General features: G+C 42.9%; 1 protein-coding gene across 2 annotated transcripts; it reads right to left on the bottom strand.

Annotated features, from left to right (window-relative positions):
- Positions 1-6,318: 6,318 nt before the first annotated feature.
- Positions 6,319-16,023, bottom strand: LOC139414916 (cholesterol 24-hydroxylase-like). 2 transcript variants are annotated; one of them, XM_071162540.1, is made up of 15 exons: positions 15,700-16,023; positions 15,376-15,453; positions 15,206-15,287; positions 14,920-14,993; positions 14,612-14,698; positions 14,347-14,485; positions 13,987-14,100; positions 13,686-13,848; positions 13,389-13,454; positions 11,472-11,544; positions 11,292-11,376; positions 10,209-10,319; positions 8,731-8,819; positions 7,083-7,149; positions 6,319-6,911 (listed from the first exon to the last, which is right to left on the bottom strand). In XM_071162540.1, the coding sequence occupies exons 1-15, from the start codon at positions 15,846-15,848 to the stop codon at positions 6,756-6,758; spliced, it is 1,533 nt and encodes a 510-aa protein (XP_071018641.1). In that variant the 5' UTR covers positions 15,849-16,023; the 3' UTR covers positions 6,319-6,755. The 2 variants fall into 2 exon arrangements, with proteins under 2 accessions (XP_071018641.1, XP_071018640.1); XM_071162539.1 differs by having other exon boundaries at positions 11,472-11,595; positions 15,700-15,962.
- Positions 16,024-22,433: the final 6,410 nt, after the last annotated feature.

The following is a 22,433-nucleotide window of genomic DNA, read 5'->3' as shown; positions in this document are numbered from 1 at the left end:
CTTAACAAACTATAGTTTTGGCAAGTCGGTTAGGACATCTACTTTGTGCATGACACAAGTTATTTTTACAACAATTGTTTACAGACAGATTAGTTCACTTATAATTCACTGTATCACTATTCCACTGGGTCAGAAGTTGACTGTGACTGTGTATTTCAAGGCCTACCTTCAAACTCAGTGCCTTTAAGGTTGACATCATGGGAAAATCAAAAGAAATCAGCCAAGACCCCAGAAAAAAAACGTTCATATGTACGCAAGTGTAAACACCATGGGACCACGCAGCCGTCATACCGCTCAGGAAAGAGACGCGTTCTGTCTCCTAGAGATGAACGTACTTTGGTGCGAAAAGTGCAAATCAATCCCAGAACAACAGCAAAGGACCCTTTGGGATTAGACCATTCACTTTGTGACTCCTCCAGTACCCCCCATTTCTACCATTGTTGTCACTTCCTGCTGGACCGCCACCGTCCGGGCTTCTGGTTTCTGGCCGTTGACGCACTTTTTCCTCACGGACAGGTGTGGATATGTTGTTCCACGGATCCGTGTGCACTTATAGCAGCAACTCTGATCTGGGTCCAGCAGCCGCCGACGTCACCCTCCGGCCCGGACGGTACCTCGGCTGGTTCCGTCTGGGCCCCATTCAGCCCCTCGCCTCTCTATGTGTTGTTCGTCCACCTCGCCGCATCTCCTCTCGGGCCCCTCTCAGCAGGTCCTGGGTATTCTGGTGAATTTCCACCGCGGTCGGCAATTCCTCCAGGCTCTGGGGTTTCTGCATGCCTACCGTCTTCTTTGTCTCGTATTGCAGGGCCCAAAGGTATTTATCCAGGACGAGCTTGTCGAGCATCGGGAGGGAGGGTACTTCCGTCAGTAGCCAGCCCATGGTCAGGCGCACCAGGTCGCTCATTTGAGCACGGCGGGAAAGGGTGCGGTCAAAGGCCCAGTCGTTCGAGTCCCTCATAATTTGCGGCCTGGTCAGTGTTCAAATCAAAGTAGGCCTTCTGGGCCTTCACAGAGAGGTAGGGTGCCAACAGGCTGGTCCACTTGGGCTTGGGCCTTCCTTCCCTCTGTGCCATCCTCTTGAAGTTGCACTGTGCCATCCTCAGTTTCGGGCCACACTCCTGAGCCCTCCCAACCTTCAACTGGGCTACCTTAACTACCAGTCTGCAGTTTTGTTGGTGCTGCTCGTCCAGTGCTTGCTCCTGGAGAGCCTGTTGCTTCTGCTGGCAGAGGATGAACTGAGCCACCAGCTCCACCATGGTGATCTCCATACGCTCGAGCCCACAGCACCCAAAGCTACTGAGATGCAAGCATTCTCCAACATAAGTGGTAAGCGCGCAGAGATTGACACAGAGACAGGGAGACTTTAGTCTGCAAAAACAACTTTACTAAGACAGAAAATAAACATAACAAAGAAAATCACATAGGTTTGGCTCAGTCCTTCTTCTCTAATTTTGCTTGGTGTCGGTCTCTCCCCGTTCTCTCTCTCGCGGTGTGCCACCCGTGCTCCTTTTATTTGGCCTCCACGGCTGGTTGGCACTTTCCTCTAATTACCTCCACTTAGAGCTGTCCATGTCGGGGTGCCCAGCTCTTGTATTCCCAGCAGAGGGAGCCAACATCGCCTCACATACCTCCTCTCTATTACCATCCCCCGGGGTAAACCTCCTGGGATACCACAATATATTGAAGCAAAGCTTGGTCGCAAATGGGCCTTTCAAATTGACAATGACCCCAAGCATACTTCCAAAGTTGTGGCAAAATGGCTTAAGGACAACAAAGTCAAAGTTTTTGAGTGGCCATCACAAAGCCCTGACCTCAACCCCATAGAACATTTGTGGGCAGAACTGAAAAAGCGTGTGTGAGCACGGAGGACAAAAATGGGCCAAAATTCACCCAACTTATTGTGGGAAGCTTGTGGAAGGCTACCTGAAACGCTTGACCCAAGTTAAACAATTGAAAGGCAATGCTCCCAAATACTAATCGAGTGTATGTAAACTTCTGACCCACTGGGAATGTGATGAAAGAAAAAAAAGCTGAAATAAATAATTCTCTCTACTAGTATTCTGACAAATCAAATCAAAGTGTATTTGTCACGTGTGCCGAATACAACAGGTGTAGTAGACCTCACAGTGAAATGCTGAATACAACAGGTGTAGTAGACCTCACAGTGAAATGCTGAATACAACAGGTGTAGTAGACCTCACAGTGAAATGCTGAATACAACAGGTGTAGTAGACCTCACAGTGAAATGCTGAATACAACAGGTGTAGTAGACCTTACAGTGAAATGCTGAATACAACAGGTGTAGTAGACTTCACAGTGAAATGCTTACTTACAGGCTCTAACCAATAGTGCAAAAAAGGTATGAGGTGAACAATGGGTAAGTAAAGAAATAAAACAACAGTAAAAAGACTGGCTATATACAGTAGAGAGACTATAAAACTAGCGAGGCTACATACAGACACAGGTTAGTCAGGCTGATTGAGGTAGTATGTACATGTAGATATGGTGAAAGTGACTATGCATATATGATGAACAGAGAGGAGCAGTGGCGTAAAAGAGGGGTTGGCGGGAGGTGGATGGGACACAATGCAGATAGCCCGGTTAGCCAATGTGCGGGAGCACTGGTTGGTCGGCCCAATTGAGGTAGTATGTACATGAATGTATAGTTGAAGTGACTATGCATATATGATAAACAGAGCAGCAGCAGCGTAAAAAGAGGGGTTGGGGGGTAGCCATTTGGTTACCTGTTCAGGAGTCTTATTGCTTCAGGGTAAAAACCTTTTTGTCCTAGACTTGGCACTCCGGTACCACTTAACATGTGGTAGTAGAGAGAACAGTCTATGACTGGGGTGGCTGGGGTCTTTGACAATTTTTAGGGCCTTCCTCTGACACCGCCTGGTGTAGAGGTCCTGGATGGCAGGCAGCTTAGCCCCAGTAATGTACTGGGCCGTACGCACTACCCTCTGTAGTTCCTTGCAGTCGGAGGCCGAGCAATTGCCATACCAGGCAGTGATGCAACCAGTCAGGATGCTCTCGATGTTGCAGCTTTAGAACCTTTTGAGGATCTCAGCACCCATGACAAATCTTTTTAGATTCCTGAGGTGGAATAGGCTTTGTCGTGCCCTCTTCACGACTGTCTTGGTGTGTTTGGACCATTTTAATTTGTTGTTAATGTGGACACCAAGGAACTTGAAGCGCTCAACCTGCTCCATTACAGCCCCGTCGATGAGAATGGGGGCATGCTCGGTCCTCCTTTTCCTGTAGTCCACAATCATCTCCTTAGTCTTGGTTACGTTGAGGGATAGGTTGTTATTCTGGCACCACCCGGCCAGGTCTCTGACCTCCTCCTTATAGGCTGTCTCGTCGTTGTCGGTGATCAAGCCTACCACTGTTGTGTCGTCTGCAAACTTAATGATGGTTTTTGCAGTCGTGACTGCATGGTCGTGGGTGAACAGGGAGTACAGGAGGGGACTGAGCACGCACCCCTGGGGAGCTCCAGTGTTGAGGATCAGCATGGCAGATGTGTTGCTACCTACCCTCACCACCTGGGGGAAGCCCGTCAGGAAGTCCAGGATCGAGTAGCAGAGGAAGGTATTTAGTCCCAGGTTCCTTAGCTGAGTGATGAGCTTTGAGGGTACTATGGTGTTGAACGCTGAGCTGTAGTCAATAAATAGCATTCTCACATAAGTGTTCCTTTTGCTCAGGTGGGAAAGGGCAGTGTGGAGTGCAGTAGAGATTGCATCATCTGTGGATCTGTTTGGGCGGTATGCAAATTGGAGTGGGTCTAGGGTTTCTGGGATAATGGTGTTGATGTGAGCCATTACCAACCTTTCAAAGCACTTCATGGCTACAGACGTGAGTGTTACGGGTCTGTAGTCATTTAGGCAGGTTGCCTTTGTGTTCTTGGGCACAGGGACTATGGTGGTCTGCTTGAAGCATGTTGGTATTACAGACTCAATCAGGGACATGTTGAAAATGTCAGTGAACACACCTGCCAGTTGGTCAGCACATGCCTGGAGCACATGTCCTGGAAATCCATCTGGCCCCGCAGCCTTGTGTATGTTGACCTGTTTAAACGTCTTACTCACATCGGCTACGGAGAGCGTGATCACACAGTCGTCCGGAACAGCTGATGCTCTCATGCATGCCTCAGTGTTGCTTGCCTCGAAGCGAGCATAGAGGTGATTTAGCTTGTCTGGTAGGCTCGTGTCACTGGGCAGCTCGCGGCTGTGCTTCCCTTTGTAGTCTGTAATAGTTTGCAAGCCCTGCCACATAAGACGAGCGTCAGAGCCGGTGTAGTATGATTCAATCTTAGCCCTGTATTGACGCTTTGCCTGTTTGATGGTTTGTCACAGGGCATAGCAGGATTTCTTGTAAGCTTCTGGGTTAGCACCTTGAAAGCGGCAGCTCTACCCTTTAGCTCAGTACGAATGTTGCCTGTAATCCATGGCTTCTGGTTGGGGTATGTACGTACAGTCACTGTGGGGATGACGCCCTCAATGCACTTATTGATAAAGCCAGTGACTGATGTGGTGTACTCCTCAATGCCATGGGAAAAATCCCGGAACATGTTCCAGTCTGTGATAGCAAAACAGTCCTGTAGTTTAGCATCTGCTAAATATTTGGTGATCCTAACTGACCTAAAACAGGGAATATTTACTGGGATTAAATGTCAGAAATTGTGAAAAACTGAGTTTAAATGTAGTTGGCTAAGGTGTATGTAAACTTCTGACTTCAACTGTATATGTACATATTCTTATTCATCCCTTTACATTTGTGTGTATAAGATAGTTGTTGTGAATTTGTTAGGTTACTTGTTAGACTGCATAGTCGGAACTAGAAGCACAAGCATTTCGCTACACTCACATTAACATCTACTAACCATGTGTATGTGACCAATAAAATTGTATTTTATTTGATGAGGCTAGCATAGCACCTTCTCTGTTGAAATTTGAGACGGTCTATACATGTACATGAGGCTAGTAGCATAGCATCTCACTCTCTACCGAATACTGGTGGTGACGTCAATACCTCACATCGGATATTTAAATGTATTAAAATAACGAGATGTATCCACCAATCCAAAGAAAGGAATAGGAGGGAGCTTCACAGCCCACCATTCCGCCCTGTGGACAACGAATCCCATTGTTAGAGCGGAGATGCAGGCATCTCATCACTATATCCAGTATCTGTGCTACCAGTCTACTTGTCCACTTTTAAAGCTGCAATTAAGGCAATTTATACAATTTTTACAATATATTCACAGATTTCACAACACACTGTGTGGCCTCAGGTCCCTACTCTACCACTACCACATATCTACAGTACTAAATCCATGTGTATGTATAGTGAGTATGTTATCGTGTGTGTGTGTGTGTGTGTGTGTGTGTGTGTGTGTGTGTGTGTGTGTGTGTGTGTGTGTGTGTGTGTGTGTGTGTGTGTGTGTGTGTGCATAGGTCTGTGCCAATCTTTGCATTGCTTCACAGTCCCCGTTGTTCCATAAAGTGTTTTTTATCTGTTTATAAAATCTAATTTTACTGCTTTCGTCGGTTACTTGATGTGGAATAGAGTTCCATGTAGTCATGGCTTTATTTAATACTCTGTGCCTCCCATAGTCTGTTCAGGATTTGGGGACTGTGAAGAGACCTCTTGTGGCATGTCTTGTGTGGTATGCATGGGTGTCCGAGCTGTGTTCCAGTAGTTTAGACAGACAGCTCAGTCTATTCAACATTTCAAAACCCCTCAAAACCCCTCCACTTTCAGCCAAGAGAGATTGACATGCATATCATTAATATTAGCTCTCTGTGTACATCCAAGGGCCAGCCGAGCTGCTCTGTTCGTAGTCTTTTTTTGTGGCACCTGACCACACGACTGAACAGGCAGTCAAGGTGTGACAAAACTTGTCGATAGTGCTGTTAAGAAGGCAGAGCATCGCTTTATTATAGACAGGCTTCTCCCCATCTTAGGAACTTTTGACCATGACAGTTTACAATCTAGTGTTACTCCAAGCAGTTTAGTCATCTCAACCTGCTCAATTTCCACATAATTTAGTACAAGATTTAGTTCAGGTTTAGTGAGTGTTTTGTTCCAAATACAATGCTTTTCGTTTTAGAAATATTTAGGGCTAACTTATTCCTTGCCACCCACTCTGAAACAAACTGCAGCTCTTTGTTGAGTGTTGAAATTGAAAAAAGCAAGGTCTTATGGGTGTAAACAAGAAAGATACAAAACATGAGAATGAATGTTCTTGGTTTGTCTGCAGGTTCACAGCGACACCTTGTGGATTAAAGTATTCTAATCTTCTGGAGCTCAGTGATGTTTGGTCAATTATTTTATTAAAATGTAGTAAATTCACTCCAACAAAGGCACTGTGGTAATGTTGGTTAGGAAGTTCATCAAAGAAGTTAATATATACTTTATAAATCTCTTTATATTATGTGATAAATGGTATACTGCATAGTAACTACATGATAAGGGTAAATTAACAACATGGAATCAGCACAAATACAAACACTCCGATGTCAAGTCTGTCCTAGTAACTCTTCATCACATAGAACCATCATATTTAAGATATTATTTCACCATTGATACAAAGAATAAACATAATTGTTCAAAATCCATTTTCATAAAAAATAGCTAGATATTCAATAAGGTGCTTCATTGAAAGAAAGAGATAATTTGCTCCACTAGGAAGTATAAAAAATAAGACAAGTATGTTATAGAGAAGTGCTAGTCATGTTCAGGTCCCAGTCAGGTCAGGCTGCGGGTGTCTGTCCTCTGTGTCTGATGTTACACACCACTCCACTCTTTGGTCTCAAAGTCCCAGTGTCCAGGATGTCAAAGGACTGGCCAGGGAGCAGGTTGAAGTCAAACCTCTGGAGCAGCTTGGCCATCACTACCTTGGCCTCCATCTGTGAACAACAGATCTCTTTAAAGGATGACAAATCTGGTGTGTTCAACTATAAAAAATATATATATTGGAGGCAGAAGTCCAGGAGTAATATAACTAGGATGGATAATAGGATCAGCAGAGAACAATCACAAATAAAGTTGTTTCAATGTATTACATACGGTCTGCTCACCTGTGCGAAGCTCTGTCCCAGACATGAGCGTGGTCCCAGGGCGAAGGGGTAGTAGCAGTAATAGGGTCTTCAGGACAGAAACAAACACAACATGTCTGTTAGCTCTTAAAAAGTGACTGAACGCACAGAGTCCAAATGTGTTTTTCTGTTGCTCATTAAGATAAACTAGGTTTCAGTTTTGGGGGTGTGGTTCGATATAACAGTTGCTGATGTTTGTCCCCCATGAGACCAGGTGGTGTAAAGTACGAAGTTCATCCCTTCTGCCTCTGATTGGGTAGACTCACTAAACACAAATGCTTCGATTGTAAATTATGTCGGAGTGTTGAACTGTGACCCTGGCTATCCGTAGATTAAGAAAACAAGAATATCGTACCGTCTGGTTTGCTTAATAAAAGACATTTTAAATGATTTATACTTTTACTTTTGATACTTAAGGACACTTAAAACCAAATACTTTTAGACTTTTACTCAAGTAGTATTTTACTGGGTGACTTTTACCTTTACTTGAGTCATTCTCTTTTAAGGTATCTTTACTTTTACTCAAGTGTGAAAATTGGGTACTTTTCCCACCACTGCACGAGACACCATAAGAACAAAGCCAGTATCACTTCCTCAAAATAGTCCAAGTTAACTCAAGAAATCTGTAATTGTGTTTTTTGTCGACAAGGTTTTAGTCACGCAATTTTACATCTAGTTAAGGTGTTTAGTGCAGTATTTCTCAAGTAAAAAATGCGCTACATGTTGTCTTTCGTAAACAAAGTCCGATCCACTGTTCTGCCATCGGATAGAGCGTAATCACCACAGCTGTTTATCCCGTGTTAGTGGGCGAAATCATAACCCAACCACCATGTAAGTCATGACGAACTTTGACTTCATGACCAAAAGTAGCCCTTTCCTGCAATCACTGATCAAAAGTGCCGTCTTTGGCCTCATGCGTGGAATATAGTGGCTGGAGCTCTGTCAGAGTGACCATTGAGTTCTTGGTCACCTCGCTGACCAAGCCCCTTCTCCCCCGATTGCTCAGTTTGGCCGGGTGGTCAGCTCTAGGGAGAGTCTTGGTGGTTCAAAACTTCTTCCATTTAAGAATGATGGAGGCTACTGTGTTCTTGGGGCCCTTCAATGCTGCAGACATTTCTTTGGTTCCCTACCCTAGATCTGTGCATCGACACAATCCTGTCTCGGAGCTCTATGGACAATTGCGTCAACCACATGGCTTGGTTTTTGCTCTAACATGCACTGTCAACAGTGGGACCTTATATATACAGGTGTGCGTGTTCCTAAATCATGTCCATTCAATTTAATTTACCACAGGTGGACTCCAATCAAGTTGTAGAAACACCTAAAGGATGATCAACGGAAACAGGATGCACCTGAGCTCAATTTTGCAAAAATGTCTAAAAACCTTTTTTTCCTTCGTCATTATGGGGTATTGTGTGGAGATTGATGAGGAAAATTGTTTTTAAATACATTTTAGAATAAGTCTGTAACGTAACAAAATGTGGAAAAAGTGAAGTGGTCTGAATATTTTCTGGATGTAATGAATGCCAGTTTCAACGAGATAAGTTGATTCTCGAGTTCAGTTCTGCTTTAATCAATTCAAATGTTGTAAAGAAACAATAAAACAATTAAAACGTATCGTGTGACTTACTTGGCAGCGTCTGGATGGAACCTCTCAGGGTCAAACTTCAGCGGGTCCTCAAAGAACTTATCCAACCTTCCACAGACATACGAACTGAACTGCAGACAGACAAGATAGGGGCAAACAAAAGATTTAAGACACTTTAGGAAATAAAATAAGTACACCCACACCCAAAATAGTTAATGAGGTGTTGACTACACTGTTAAGATGAAATTCATTGTAACACCAAAACTGTTTCAATGTGCTTTGTGTTGTAGCCACGACAGACAAAGATATATAGTTAAGAAAACTTTACTAGGCATGTTGTCAACCAGCACATTAATAAAGTAAGTAAAAACTGGTTTCCGTTTCCTGTGTAACATCAATATGAGTAACATCAATATTGCTACATTAACTAGTGTTAACTGAGCTGCCACCAACTTGAAGGAGACGAAACCATATCTTTGCTGGAGTATTGAAACACATGACACGGTGTGTTGTAACACCACTAAATCAAATATTGTGCAACACCTTGCCAGGGACTGGGAGCACTAACAGAACAGGTTGAAAACACTACTTTGGTGTTTCGAGTTCTGTTTAGAGCAGAATTAGATCCCTTCTCTTTTGTTGTAATTTCCTTTGTCTATGTGGGAATGGGTGCTGTCCTCATTGAACGTCAAAATGCCTGACAGTTTTGATATCCGTTCATCATGATCCATTACACAACAAACTGCTTAATACCCATATAGAAACACAGTCTTCTTTCTTCAAACATGCACACAACAATGTGTGAAAGAATTATAGTCTAAAAATGTTGAATTACCCACAATCCTCTAAAAACAGAGTCATGCGTCAAGATAAGAAATGCAACGTGATTAAAACAAAAGACTTCCAATGAGTTCAATCAATCTATTGTCTCTCACTTTGGTTATCCTCATAAAATATAATTACATTTTGAGTAACATGCAGTTGGATTTACATTACTTTGGTAAAATTAAATTAACAAATCATTGAAATGACTTGCATTTGTAAACCATTGATTGTATGAGAAACACAATTTTTGAGTGTTGATGCTTTTACATTCACTGAACCCCCAAAATGGGTTTTCACAACGCTCTCTTAAAAACACCCATATTCAGGTTGAAGAAACACTTTGGGTGTTTCAGAGTTCCTACACTTCTGTTTTAAAACACATTCTGTGTATTAACATTTTACATTCAAACACCCAGATCTCAGCTTAGGTGCACTACCTTTCATGGTTTCATTACACAATCATGGTGTTTTGAGAAATTCTGTGTTTACATTCTATGTTAACATAAGAAAAGTCAATGGTACAATGATGCTACATTGAGGTATGAGCCACACTGGCTTAGACAAGGATACTTCATTCCTTTACCACATTGAGGTACCACAGCGTATCACATGTTAACACCACAACTAAACTTAGAGATATTATCATACAACAACAGTCATCACTCCTCCACATTGTTTTTGAGGTGACTACTCACGAAGCATGAGACTCCTGCAGGGATGGGGATGCCGTTGATGACGATGTCGTTGGGGATGAAACGAGAAGTGCCTGGTGCTGTAGGGTACAACCTTAGAGTCTCCTTCAAAACCTGACGGGGGGGATGATATGAATCAAACACAACATGCTGATTAATTGACGATGTGAAGAGTTACCTTTTCTTTTCGTCCTAAACTTGGTGCTCCGGTACCGTTTGCCATGCGGTAGCAGAGAGAACAGTCTCTGACTTGGGTGACTGGGAGTTTTGACAATTTTTTGGGCCTTCCTGACACCGCCTAGTATATAGGTCCTGGATGTCAGGAAGCTTGGTCCCAGTGATGTCCTGGGCCGTACACACTACCCTCTGTAGCGCCTTCCGGTCAGATGCCGAGTAATTGCCGTACGAAGCGGTAATGCAACCATTCAGGATGCTCTTGATGGTGCAGCTGTAGAACTTTCAGAGGATCTGGGGACCAATGCCAAATATTTTCAGTCTCTTGATGGGGAAAAGGTGTTGTCGTGCCCTCTTCACAACTGTCTTGGTGTGTTTGGACCATGATAGTTTGTTGGTAATTTGGTGATGTGGACACCAAGGTATTTGAAACTCTCGACCCGCTCCAATTCAGTCTAGTCAATGTTTATGTGGCCTGTAAGGCCCTCCTTTTCCTATAGTCCACGATCAGCTCCTTTGACTTGCTCACATTGAGAGAGAGGTTGTTGTCCTGGCACCACACTGCCAGGTCTCTGACCTCGTCTCTATAGTCTGTCTCATCGTTGTCAGTGATCAGGCCTACCACTGTTGTGTCATCAGCAAACGTAATAATGGTGTTGGAGTGGTGGGTGAATAGGGAGTAATGGAGGGGACTAAGCACACACACAAAATAACACATTTCGCTGGGCAGCCATCTCCTCCAGCGCCATTCTATCAGCCATCGTACAACATTGTATAACGTACAATATGGTTTCTGTGTACAGATGCCAGTTCCAATTCTGAGTCCTTGATCTGGTTTGTAGCTCCATTGCTGTCACTGTCAGGTCAATGACAAGACAGCACACACGAACCTGGGACAGGTAGATCATTTACCTGAGACAGGTAGGTCATTTTCCCCAGGTCGTCAAAGCTGATTTCCTGTTTCATCCCGATGACATCATCCACTTCCTGCTTCACCCTGGAAATGGCAGAGACACTCACAAACTCAACCAACCTGTTTTTATTACAGAAATGATCAATAGCGAAAATTGAAATGATGAAAACAAGTCCTACTTTGTCAGTATCTCTGGCAGCCTTCCCAGTTCCATGACGGCAAAAGCTAGTTGATTGGCTGTTGTCTCTTGCCCTGTCATGATTAAAACAACAAAAGCTAGTTGATTGGCTGTTGTCTCTTGCCCTGTCATGATTAGAACAACAAAATTACTGTGACTGTTGTTTCTTCAAATTTCAAATGAGCTCAAAAAACTATACTATGGAGATCGATTTAAATATATATATATATATATATATATATATATATATATATACACACAGTTTAAGTCGGAAGTTTACAAACACTTAGGTTGGAGTCATTAAAATTTGTTTTTCAAAAACTCCACAAATTTCTTGTTAAAAAACTATAGTTTTGGCAAGTCGGTTAGGACATCTACTTTGTGCATGACAAGAGTAATTGTTCCAACAATTGTTTACAGACAGATTAGTTCACTTATAACTCACTGTATCACAATTCCAGTGCATCAGAAGTTTACATACACTTTGTAGACTGTGCCTTTAACAGCTTGGGAAATTCCAGAAAATTATGTCATGGCTTTGGAAGCTTCTGATAGGCTAATTGACATCATTTGAGTCATTTGAAGGTGTACCTGTGGATGAATTTCAAGGCCTACCTTCAAACCTCTTTGTTTGACATCATGGGAAAATCAAAAGAAATCAGCCAAGACCTCAGAAAAAAATGTGTAGACCTCCAAAAGTCTGGTTCATCCTTGGGAGCAATTTCCAAGGTACCATGTTCATCAGTACTAACAATAGTATACAAGTATAAACACCATGGGACCATGCAGCTGTCATACCGCTCAGGAAGGAAACACGTTCTGTCTCCTAGAGATGAACGTACTTTGGTGCGAAAAGTGCAAATCAATCCCAGAACAACAGCAAAGAAACTTGTGAAGATATTGGAGGAAACAGGTACAAAAGTATCTATATCCACAGTAAAACGAGTCCTATAGCGACCTAACCTGATTGGCCGCTCAGCAAGGCAGAAGCCACTGCTCCAAAACCGCCATAAAAAAAGCCAGACTACGGTTTGCAACTGCACATGGGGACAAAGATCATACTTTTTGGAGAAATGTCCTCTGGTCTGATGAAACAAAAATACAACTGTTTGGTCATAACGACCATCGTTTTGTTTGGAAGAAAAAAGTGATGCTTGCAAGGCGAAGAACACCATCCCAACCGTGAAGCACGGGGGTGGCAGCATCATGTTGTGGGGGTGCTTTGCAAGAAGGGACTGGTGAACTTCAAAAAATAGATGGCATCATGAGGTAGGAAAATTATGTGAATATATTGAAGCGACATCTCAAGACATCAGTCAGGAAGTTAAAGCTTGGTCGCAAATGGGTCTTCCAAATGGACAATGATCCCAAGCATAATTTCAAAGTTGTGGCAAAATAGCTTAAGGACAACAAAGTCAAGGTATTGGAGTGGCCATCACAAAGCCCTTACCTCAATCCTATATAGACTTTGTGGGCAGAACTGAACAAGTGTGTGCGAGCAAGGAGGCCTACAAACCTGACTCAGTTACACCAGCTCTGTCAGGAGGAATGGGCCAAAATTCACCCAACTTATTGTGGGAAGCTTGTGGAAGGCTACCCGAAACGTTTGACCCAAGTTAAACAATTTAAAGGCAATGCTACCAAATACTAATTGAGTGTATGTAAACTTCTGACCCACTGGGAATGTGATGAAAGAAATAAAATCTGAAATAAATAATTCTCTACTATCATTCTGACATTTCACATTCTTAAAATAAAGTGGTGATCCTAACTGACCTAAACCAGGGAATTTTTACTAGGATTAAATGTCAGGAATTGTAAAAACTGAATGTGGTGTATGTAAACCTCCGACGTCAACTGTATATATATATATATATATATATAAATAAAGTATAGCACTTGTTTCAGGGAGACGTACCCGCAATGAAGAACGTCACAAAGTTGTCCAGCATAAGCTCCTCATCATCGTTTGCTATGTTTTCCTCTGAAATTATGGATATATATCAGTTTACAGCATTGAGACAATAGTGCTATTGAACCTCATCAATTACATGACTGTTTTAGCAAACACTTGTCCCACATTGTCACATGCAGAGCCACAGGTAAAAGGTTTCCAATGTTAGCCTGGTCCCAGATCTGTTTGTGCCGACTTGAACAGTGGCAGAAGTTGGCAAGACGGCACGAACAGATCTAGGATCAGGCTACTACAACATGCCTTTGCCAGCCGTCTTGAGGATCTGTGTGAGGATGTCTTTTGGAACGTCCTCTCCGTTTTGGACGGCCATTTTCCTCTCGTTGATCCACTGTCTGCCTGTCGAACGCAGCAGCTGACAAGACTTCTTCACCTCGTTGATGAACTTCTTGTTCTTTGGGTAGAGCTACATATGTAGGATCTTAATTTGATTACTCTTTAACACAGGATTTTATCTGATGAAACTGTAGGATTTCAAATAGATCAATTCAATAAGCCATCGTTCTCGAGAAGCATCACCAACATTTTTGATGTCATTATTTACCTGGAAGGTAAGGTCTCTGACATAGTGGACCATTCCCTTCAGACACATCTCTATAGCGTTGGGGAACGGAGAGTCACTCTCCTTCAGCAGATCCAGCTCCACTCCAAACGCCACCTACAGATGAGATAAAAACAGAGGATTGACAACATGATAAGGTAAAACTCCTGGTTCTAGTTATGCTAATTATAGCTAGCACATTGGCATGGTGAGACTAAATTGTATATAGCTTAGGTAATGAGTGTGTTATAACTGCCTTTTATGACCATTTTAGTGTCAGATATACAAACAAATGTAGCTTTCAGAAATAATAAAGTGTAAGGGCAGTGTGAGGATCTGAGGGTAACAGGAAGTGACCGTTACCTTAGTGATGACATCCAGTGTCACACAGTTGAACATGTGTTGCATGTTGGCAGCTGTGTTGGTGTCAGCCATGTCCGCCAGTTTATCCATCAGCTTCTCTGCCCTCTCGTTGAACGCACCCATCTGACCCCGCAGGTACCTAACAATACACAGCAATGATGGATGGATGAACAGATGGATGGCTGGATGGATTGATCAATGGAGTGATCAATGAGTCGATTGATCAATTGATTATTACATCATGTGAAATGGATAAGTGACTTACAGACTGCTGAAGGCAGGGTCCATTATTCTTCGCTGTTTGTACCACTCATCATGATTCTGTGCTGTGATCAGGCCATTTCCAAAAAACCTATGAAGAAGAAGGACAACAGAGTATTTACCCTAAGACTGAATAAACTGACCAGTGACCAAGTTGTCCTGTTTGAATGTCTATATACTCTGTAGGCTACGCATGCAATAACCAGCATTAGGAGGGATTGTGTTGAAAGAGTTTGTACCAACCAAAACATTGAAACAATAAATAGTAGTAGGAAGTATATTTAGATAACATGAATTATACAGAGGACTCACCTCTGTCCAAACAGGTTGAAGAGACGCTTATAGACCTGTGAGTCTTTGGGGTACTTTGGTGACATCAGGACTTCCTGTGGAGACAAATAAAAGTGTCTGTTTGGTTTGAAGGGGGAATTGGGGTAATGGGTTATTTTACAGCACTTTCATTTCAGAAATTAACATGGTAAAATGTATGATTACACTAATCTTGGTTAACCCAGAACTAAAATCTTGCTTAATTTGGTCAGGTGTTTGCGTAGTCAGTCCATCAGAAATTATTATTGCAGTAATTTCACAGGTTTACCTTGGTGGTATCAGGACAGGTCACACACAGCACCACAACATGCAAACCGTTGATACGGTACACCGGTCCATATGTCTCAGCCCTGTCAAAGATAAAATATATCTTTATTTATTGTCCCAGAATATTCTGTCCCAGAATAAACAACAACTGATTCATAGCATTCAACAAACCATTCCAGAAATTTGTCGTGGACAACTCGACCATTGCTCATCTCCCTCAGCATGGTTGGGGAATGACCAAATATAAAACTGGGGGAGAACAAGAAACGGGTTAATAACTGAAAAATAAGAACGTTATGACATGAGTGATACTTTCCAACAAGTGAAAATTAAAAAGACAGGTGAAACAGTGACCCTGACGGCTGTTGAGGTCAACTTTCACCTAGTTCCTTATCAACAAATCCGATGCGTTATGTCGCCACTCAATATAGTTGAAACTAACATTTAGCTAAAGCATTTTAAAATAAATATTCAAGTTACATCATACTGACTCACCTATCCCTTGGTGGTCCCGGTATGTGATCATATTTCAGATGAATATATTTTATGTAAAGACAAAAACAGAGAAATGCGATGAAAATCAATCCAAGCAGGCAAATAAGCAAATAACCGATCCAACCTGCAAAGAAAGAGAAAAGTGCCATATTTTCGAAGACTAGATAGCTCGTGGTGACCCTGCAAACCAGTTATGTGTTGTCGTTTCTTTTTGGACGGAATTTGGTCACCCGTAGTAGTACTAGTAGTAGAGAGATATGTGAAGCGAGAGGGTTTACTCTGCATAAAATATGTCCACGTCAAGCAGATCGTTAATTATTAATTATTTATGGAGTGGCTGCGGTTCTGCATTTTCTGGAACCACACTTGTATGGAGCAAGATAGCTGCCAAAAGGTTGAATATACATATCGTTAAGAATGTAAGAAAATCCATATGTAAATTGTTAGGATTGTAAGAAAAGCCATGCGTGAAACATGAAATGTAAACGTTAAAATAGATCTGTAAACGTACAAACCCTATGTTCCGACTATGAATGAACATTTACACGTTCAATTATTACTTTACAACTCCCTTCACTCGGTTATAGATCTTTTAAATACAGTTCATTCGGGAAAGCATTCAGACCCCCTCCCTTTTTCCACATTAAACTAGGCATATGTCACAGGTCACTACTTAACAGGAGAGCCGTTTGAAAGTAAACATATTATTCTAATCAAAATGTGTTTTTGGGCAGAAATGCCTTCTTGAACATGTGAACTTTCATGTGCCTTAATAACAAAACTTGTATGCCATCTGTAAATATGAATCAAATTGTTAAATTACGAACCTAGTTTGTTTAGCCACAGAAAAAGTTGACAACAAGCCATGATAAGGTGAGATAATGAGTGGGCTGGACATGCCGAGAGATGAGTTTGGATTTGTCTGCCAAATAGCACACTTCTGTCTATTTGAGCTGGTCACTATGTCTAGGTAATCCTGTCTAACTCAGATTGTTTATTTATTTATATATTATGTAGTAAAACTGCTTAAATGTTGCTCACCACTTTCTGGAGGACCAAGTTTTGAAATTAGTGATAATCGAGCATGATAGCTAAGGAGATGGAGAAAACACCTATCTCCAGATTACATCTTCAAACTAAGGGCAACCATGGTATCCGACAGGAGATGTGTCCATCCATGAATGATGTGCACTGGTAAGATACTCTAGCTAGCTACATTTTCAGATATTACACGTTTCAAATTTTGACAGAAAGTGGTTTCATTTCAAGGTAAAGTGTACTGTTAGCTAGCTAATGTTAGCTGGCTGGCTCGCTATCTAATGTTACATGTATGATCTAATTATTTGTATCTCAGAGCCATTTGCTTGGCTAGCTATAGCCTAATATTAGCTAGTTAATTAACATCGAACCTGATTGGTTAGATACCTGCAGATTCATGCAGGGTAGTAACATCACGAGTTGGGATTATGGTTCATTGTTTACCTAGCTAGCTAGCTACATGTCTTAACAAAAGACTCCACTATGCAAGTAACCATTTCTGTTGCGTTTGTAAATTCAGTCTGGCCATCTTTCAGAGCACTCTCGTCTGTGTGCCAGAGCACAGAGTAACTGATGAATTTACGAACACTCAACACACGTTCAATATGAGTAAACGTCGGCAAAAAGTGTAATTAAATTGTTTCCAGCAGCACAGTTACAGGCACCAATGCTCTGGAAAACATGAAAACAGCCTAACCAGCTCTGCTTGGGCGTGTAATGTTTAGAGTGGGGTGTTCTCTCATTTGTGTCTGGAAGTAGCTAGCAAGCTAGCCAATGTTAACCAGCTAGCTTGTGTGCTTGAGTGCCGTTATGAGGTCAGAACGTTTGGATCAACCCTACTCATCGGCCAGAGCGTGCGGTGTGCGCTCTGAACCTCTCAGAGAGCTAAACTCTCTGAATTTACCAACGGATAATCTGACAGCGCATATGCAGTCACCAACGCTCTGGATAACATAACAGCTTAACCAGCTCTTCTGGGGCGAGTAATGTTCATTGAGCTGTTGTCTCATTTGTGTCTGGAAGTTCGCTAGGGTGCTTAACTGCTGTTGTTAGTACAGACTGCTCAGATCAACCCTTAAAGAGATGGGTGGAGCTAAATCTTAAGAGGGTGTGAACGATGCTGAATGGGTGGGGCTAAATCTTAAGAGGGTGTGAAAAAACATGCACCAAAACATGCAAAGGCCATTTTCTCAAAAGTGAGTTTGCAAGTTTATCAACTTTCAAAGCAGAATTACTTTCCCATTGTTCCTCAACTGTAGGGTATGATATGCCACTTTGTTGCTCTGAGTCTACTTTTATCCAATGTAAAAAACACAATTTAATTTGAGCCGGTTGGTCACATTTTGTTACGTTACAGCCTTATTCTAAAATTGATTAAATTAAATGTTTACCTCATTTATCTATACACAATAACCCATAATGACAAAGCAAAAACAGTTTTTTTTAAAGTAAAAAAATAAATAAATTAAACACAGAAATACCTTATTTACATAAAAAACTGAGCTCATGTGCATCCTGTTTCCATTGATCATCCTTGAGATGTTTCTCCAACTTGGAGTCCACCTGTGGTAAATTTATTTGTTGGACATGATTTGGAAAGGCACACACCTGTCTATATAAGGTCCCACAGTTGACAGTGCATGTCAGAGCAAAAACCAAGGCATGAGGTTGAAGAAATTGTCCATAGAGCTCAGAGACAGGATTGTGTCGAGGCACAGATCTGGGAAGAAAGCCAAAATATTTCTGCAGCATTGAAGGTCCCCAAGAACACAGTGGCGTCCATCATTCTTTAACAGAAGAAGTTTGGAACCACCAAGACTCTTCCTAGAGCTGGCCGCCTGGCCAAACAGAGAAATCGGGGGAGAAGGGCCTTGGTCAGGGATGTGACCAAGAACCTGATGGTCACTAACAGAGCTCCAGAGTTCCTCTGTGGAGACGAGAGAACCTCCCAGAAGGACAACCATCTCTGCAGCACTCCACCAATCAGGCCTTTATGGTAGAGTGGCCAGACAGAAGCCACTCCTCAGTAAAAGGCACATGACAGCCTTCTTCTAACCAGGATTGAACTCTTTGGCCTGAATGCCAAGCGCCATGTCTGAGGGAAACCTGGCACTATACCTACCGTGAAGCATGGTGGTGGCAGCGTCATGCTGTGGGGATGTTTTTCAGAGGCAGGGACTGGGAGAATAATCAGGATTGAGTCAAAGTACTGAACGGAGCAAAGTACAGAGAGATCCTTGATGAAAACCTGCTCCAGAGCGCTCAGGACCTCAGACTTGGGCAAAGGTTCACCTTCCAACAGGACAACAACCCTAAGCACACATCCAAGACAACGCAGGAAGGGCTTTGGGAAAAGTCTCGGAATGTTCTTGAGTGGCCCAGCCAGAGCCCAGACTTGAACCGAATCTAACATTTCTGGAGAGACGTGAAAATAGCTGTGCAGCGACGCTCCCAATCCAACCTGAAAGAGCTTGAGAGGATCTGCAGAGAAGAATGGGAGAAACTCCCCGAATATGCGTGTGCCACGATTGTAGCGTCAAACCCAAGAAGCCTCGAGGCTGTAATTGCTGCCAAAGGTGCTTCAACAAAGTACTGAGTACAGGGTCTGAATACTTATGTAAATGTAAAATCAGTTTTCTATTTTTTATAAATGAGCAAACTTTTATTTTTATTTTTTTACTGTTTTTGCTTTGTCATTATGGGATATTTTTGAAAATGTTGGAATAAAGCTGTAACGTAACAAACAAAAAGAGGCAAGGGGTTTGAATAGTTTCCGAATGCACTGTCCAGGCTGCATCACATCCGGCCGTGATCTGGAATCCCATAGGGCTGCGCACAATTGGCCCAGCGTCGTTCGAGTTTGGCCGGGGTGGGCCGTCATTGTAAATCAGAATTTGTTCTTAACTGACTTGCCTAGTTAAATTAAGGTTAAATTAAAAATATATATATTAAAACTATATGTACATACTATTGCCAGTAATGTGGCATCTGCAAAGGACAATAACCGAATGTAACTAATTGAATGTAACTAGTCGAATGTAACGTAAACTCACCCCATTCCGTAGAAATGTGCGCAACCGCAACATTCAAACGATGCTACAAAGAAAACTAATGGGACTGTAGCGACTGTGTTGACGTCAAAATCGGGGGTGTGAACTAGAGTTCTATTCAAGCATTGATTGACATGGTAATGGCTCTATAGTATTGGAGAAAAGTAAAAAAAACTTACCCTCCGTTACATCTTGACGTGCTATGTCGTAACGTACAGCACGCATAAATAAACTATTTCTGTCTTACAATCTCTCTCCACCAGGTGTAGCACTTCTATCATCCTTTAAAAACAAGAAATTGACAGTGACTGGGGTAAGGGGGAATACGTAGTCTTTTTTTTTTTGCCATCATTGCATGCGATCATCATTCTCAAAGCCACTGTTTACTTCTAAGATCACTTTAACACCGCCCTAAAAACCCGATTCAAATTCGACACAAACCTTTAAGTAGGTATGTAACGACACATTATATAAACTCTTTATTGTGTTTGATTTACATTTTAGAGGCAATAAGGTGATACGTTTAACCTCTCCCTTATGTTCATGACCCGATTCATATAAATCATGTCAATTTATTTGTACATTAATTTGAACCCACATACAGAATATGCTTTGGCAAGATTTTGAGTGATGAAATAATGTTAAAATATTATGTAACAAAATATTAAGAGTGACAAAGACTCCAGTGGTCATACACAATTAATAGATTCACATTTATTATAATTCTATGGTTCATTATTCCTGGTAGATACAGTTGAAGCCGGAAGTTTACATACACCTTAGACATTAAACTCAGTTTTTCACAATTCCTGACATTTAATCCTTGTAAAAATTCCCTGTTTTAGGTCAGTTCGGATCACCTCTTTATTTTCAGAATGTGAAATGTCAGAATAATATTAGAGGAATGATTTATTTCAGCTTTCATTTCTTTCATCACATTCCCAGTTTACATACACTCAACTCATTGAGCAGGCGTTCTGTACAGAGCCCGCTCCCCTCCAGTGTCCCGTCGGGCATCTGTATGCTGTCTGTGACCAGTTGATCTATGGTTACCTCTGGTTATCTGGGGATCGGTCGGACGGTGCGCTATCTGACTGGGAAGTACTGGTGGCCCACCTTGGCTAAGGACATGAGGGTTTATGTTTCCTCCTGCTCGGTGTGCGCTCAGTGCAAGGCTCCTAGGCACTTGCCCAGAGGCAAGTTACAACCCTTACCCGATCCACAACGGCCGTGGTCGGCTGTGGTTGCACCTGTCGGTAGATTTCTTGACCGAACTTCCTCCCTCACAGGGTAACACCGCGATCCTGGTCGGTGTGGTTCGTTTTTCTAAGTCCTGTCGTCTCCTCCCTTTGCCCGGCCTTACAGACTGTGGAGGCCTTGTTTAGACACGTCTTCAGGCAATACGGGGTGCCTGAGGATATAGTGTCTGATCGAGGTTCACGTCGAGGGTCTGGAAGGCGTTCATGGAACGTCTGGGGGTCTCGGTCAGCCTTACCTCAGGTTTTCACCCCGAGAGTAACGGGCAGGTGGAGAGAGTAAACCAGGATGTGGGTAGGTTTCTGAGGTCCTATTGCCAGGACTGGCCGGGGGAGTGGGCAGCGTTCGTGCCCTGGGCAGAGATGGACCAGAACTCGCTCCGCCACTCCTCCACTAACCTCACGCCCTTCCAGTGTGTATTGGGGTACCAGACGGTTCTGGCTGCTTGGTATCAGAGTCAGACCAAGGCTCCTGCAGTGGACGACTTGTTCTGGCGCGTGGAGGAAACATGGGACGCCGCCCATGTCCACCTTCAGTGCACCGTGCTGTGCCAGAAAGTGGGCGCAGACCGTCACCGCAGTGAGGCCCCGGTGATTGCACCGGGAGACCTTGTCTGGCTCTCCACCCGAAACCTGCCCCTTCGCCTGCCCTGCCGGAAGCTGGGCCTGCGGTTTGTGGGGCCAGTTAAAGTCCTGAGGAGACTGAACGAGGTGCGTTACAGGTTACAGCTTCCCTCCGATTACCGTATTAACCCCTCGTTCCATGTGTCTCTCCTCAGGCCGCTGCTGGTTGGTCCGCTCCAAGAGTCTAAGGTGTGGGAGGTTCCTCCGCCCCCTCTGGACATCGGGGGGGGGGGGGCCCTGCGTACTCAAAGGTCGAAGTCACCGACCTTCTAGCCATCGCTGATCCTCTATTCATTTTCCTTTGGTTTTGTCTTGTCTTCCATCACACCTGGTTCCGATACCATCAATTACATGTTGTGTATTTTACCCTCTGTTCCCCCTCATGTCCTTGTCGGTGATTGTTTACTGTAAGTGCTTGTCTGTCCTGGTGTGCGTTGGGCTATGTACCCATTTATTTAATATTCTGTTTTCCGTTGGGTTTTGTTAATAAACTGAGCCGTTGTAAACACAGTTATTTCTCTCCTGCATCTGACTTCTGTGCCGCCAGTTAACACCCCTTACAATGGGAGGCACACAGTACTACACAGAGCCATGACTACATGGAACTCTATTCCACATCAAGTAACTGACGCAAGTAGTAAAATTAGATTTAAAAAACAGATAAAAAACACCTTATGGAACAGCGGGGAGTGTGAAGCAACACAAACATTGGCACAGACACATGCGAACACACACACACACACACACACCCACATACAATAACATA

Source organism: Oncorhynchus clarkii, chromosome 8 (assembly GCF_045791955.1).
Source record: "Oncorhynchus clarkii lewisi isolate Uvic-CL-2024 chromosome 8, UVic_Ocla_1.0, whole genome shotgun sequence".
Classification (NCBI taxonomy): Eukaryota; Metazoa; Chordata; class Actinopteri; order Salmoniformes; family Salmonidae; genus Oncorhynchus; species Oncorhynchus clarkii.
This window is presented reverse-complemented; position numbering and strand designations above follow the sequence as displayed.

What these genes read in the sequence shown, in the direction of transcription:
- LOC139414916 (XM_071162539.1), bottom strand. Translation starts at nt 15,848, where the DNA reads ATGGCACTTTTCTCTTTCTTTGCAGGTTGGATCGGTTATTTGCTTATT. An exon ending in CCTGTCCTGATACCACCAAG is followed by an intron (nt 14,994 to 15,205) that starts GTAAACCTGTGA and finishes TTGTCTCCACAG; the next exon opens with GAAGTCCTGATGTCACCAAA. An exon ending in CTGCCAGAGATACTGACAAA is followed by an intron (nt 11,377 to 11,471) that starts GTAGGACTTGTT and finishes TGCCATTTCCAG; the next exon opens with GGTGAAGCAGGAAGTGGATG.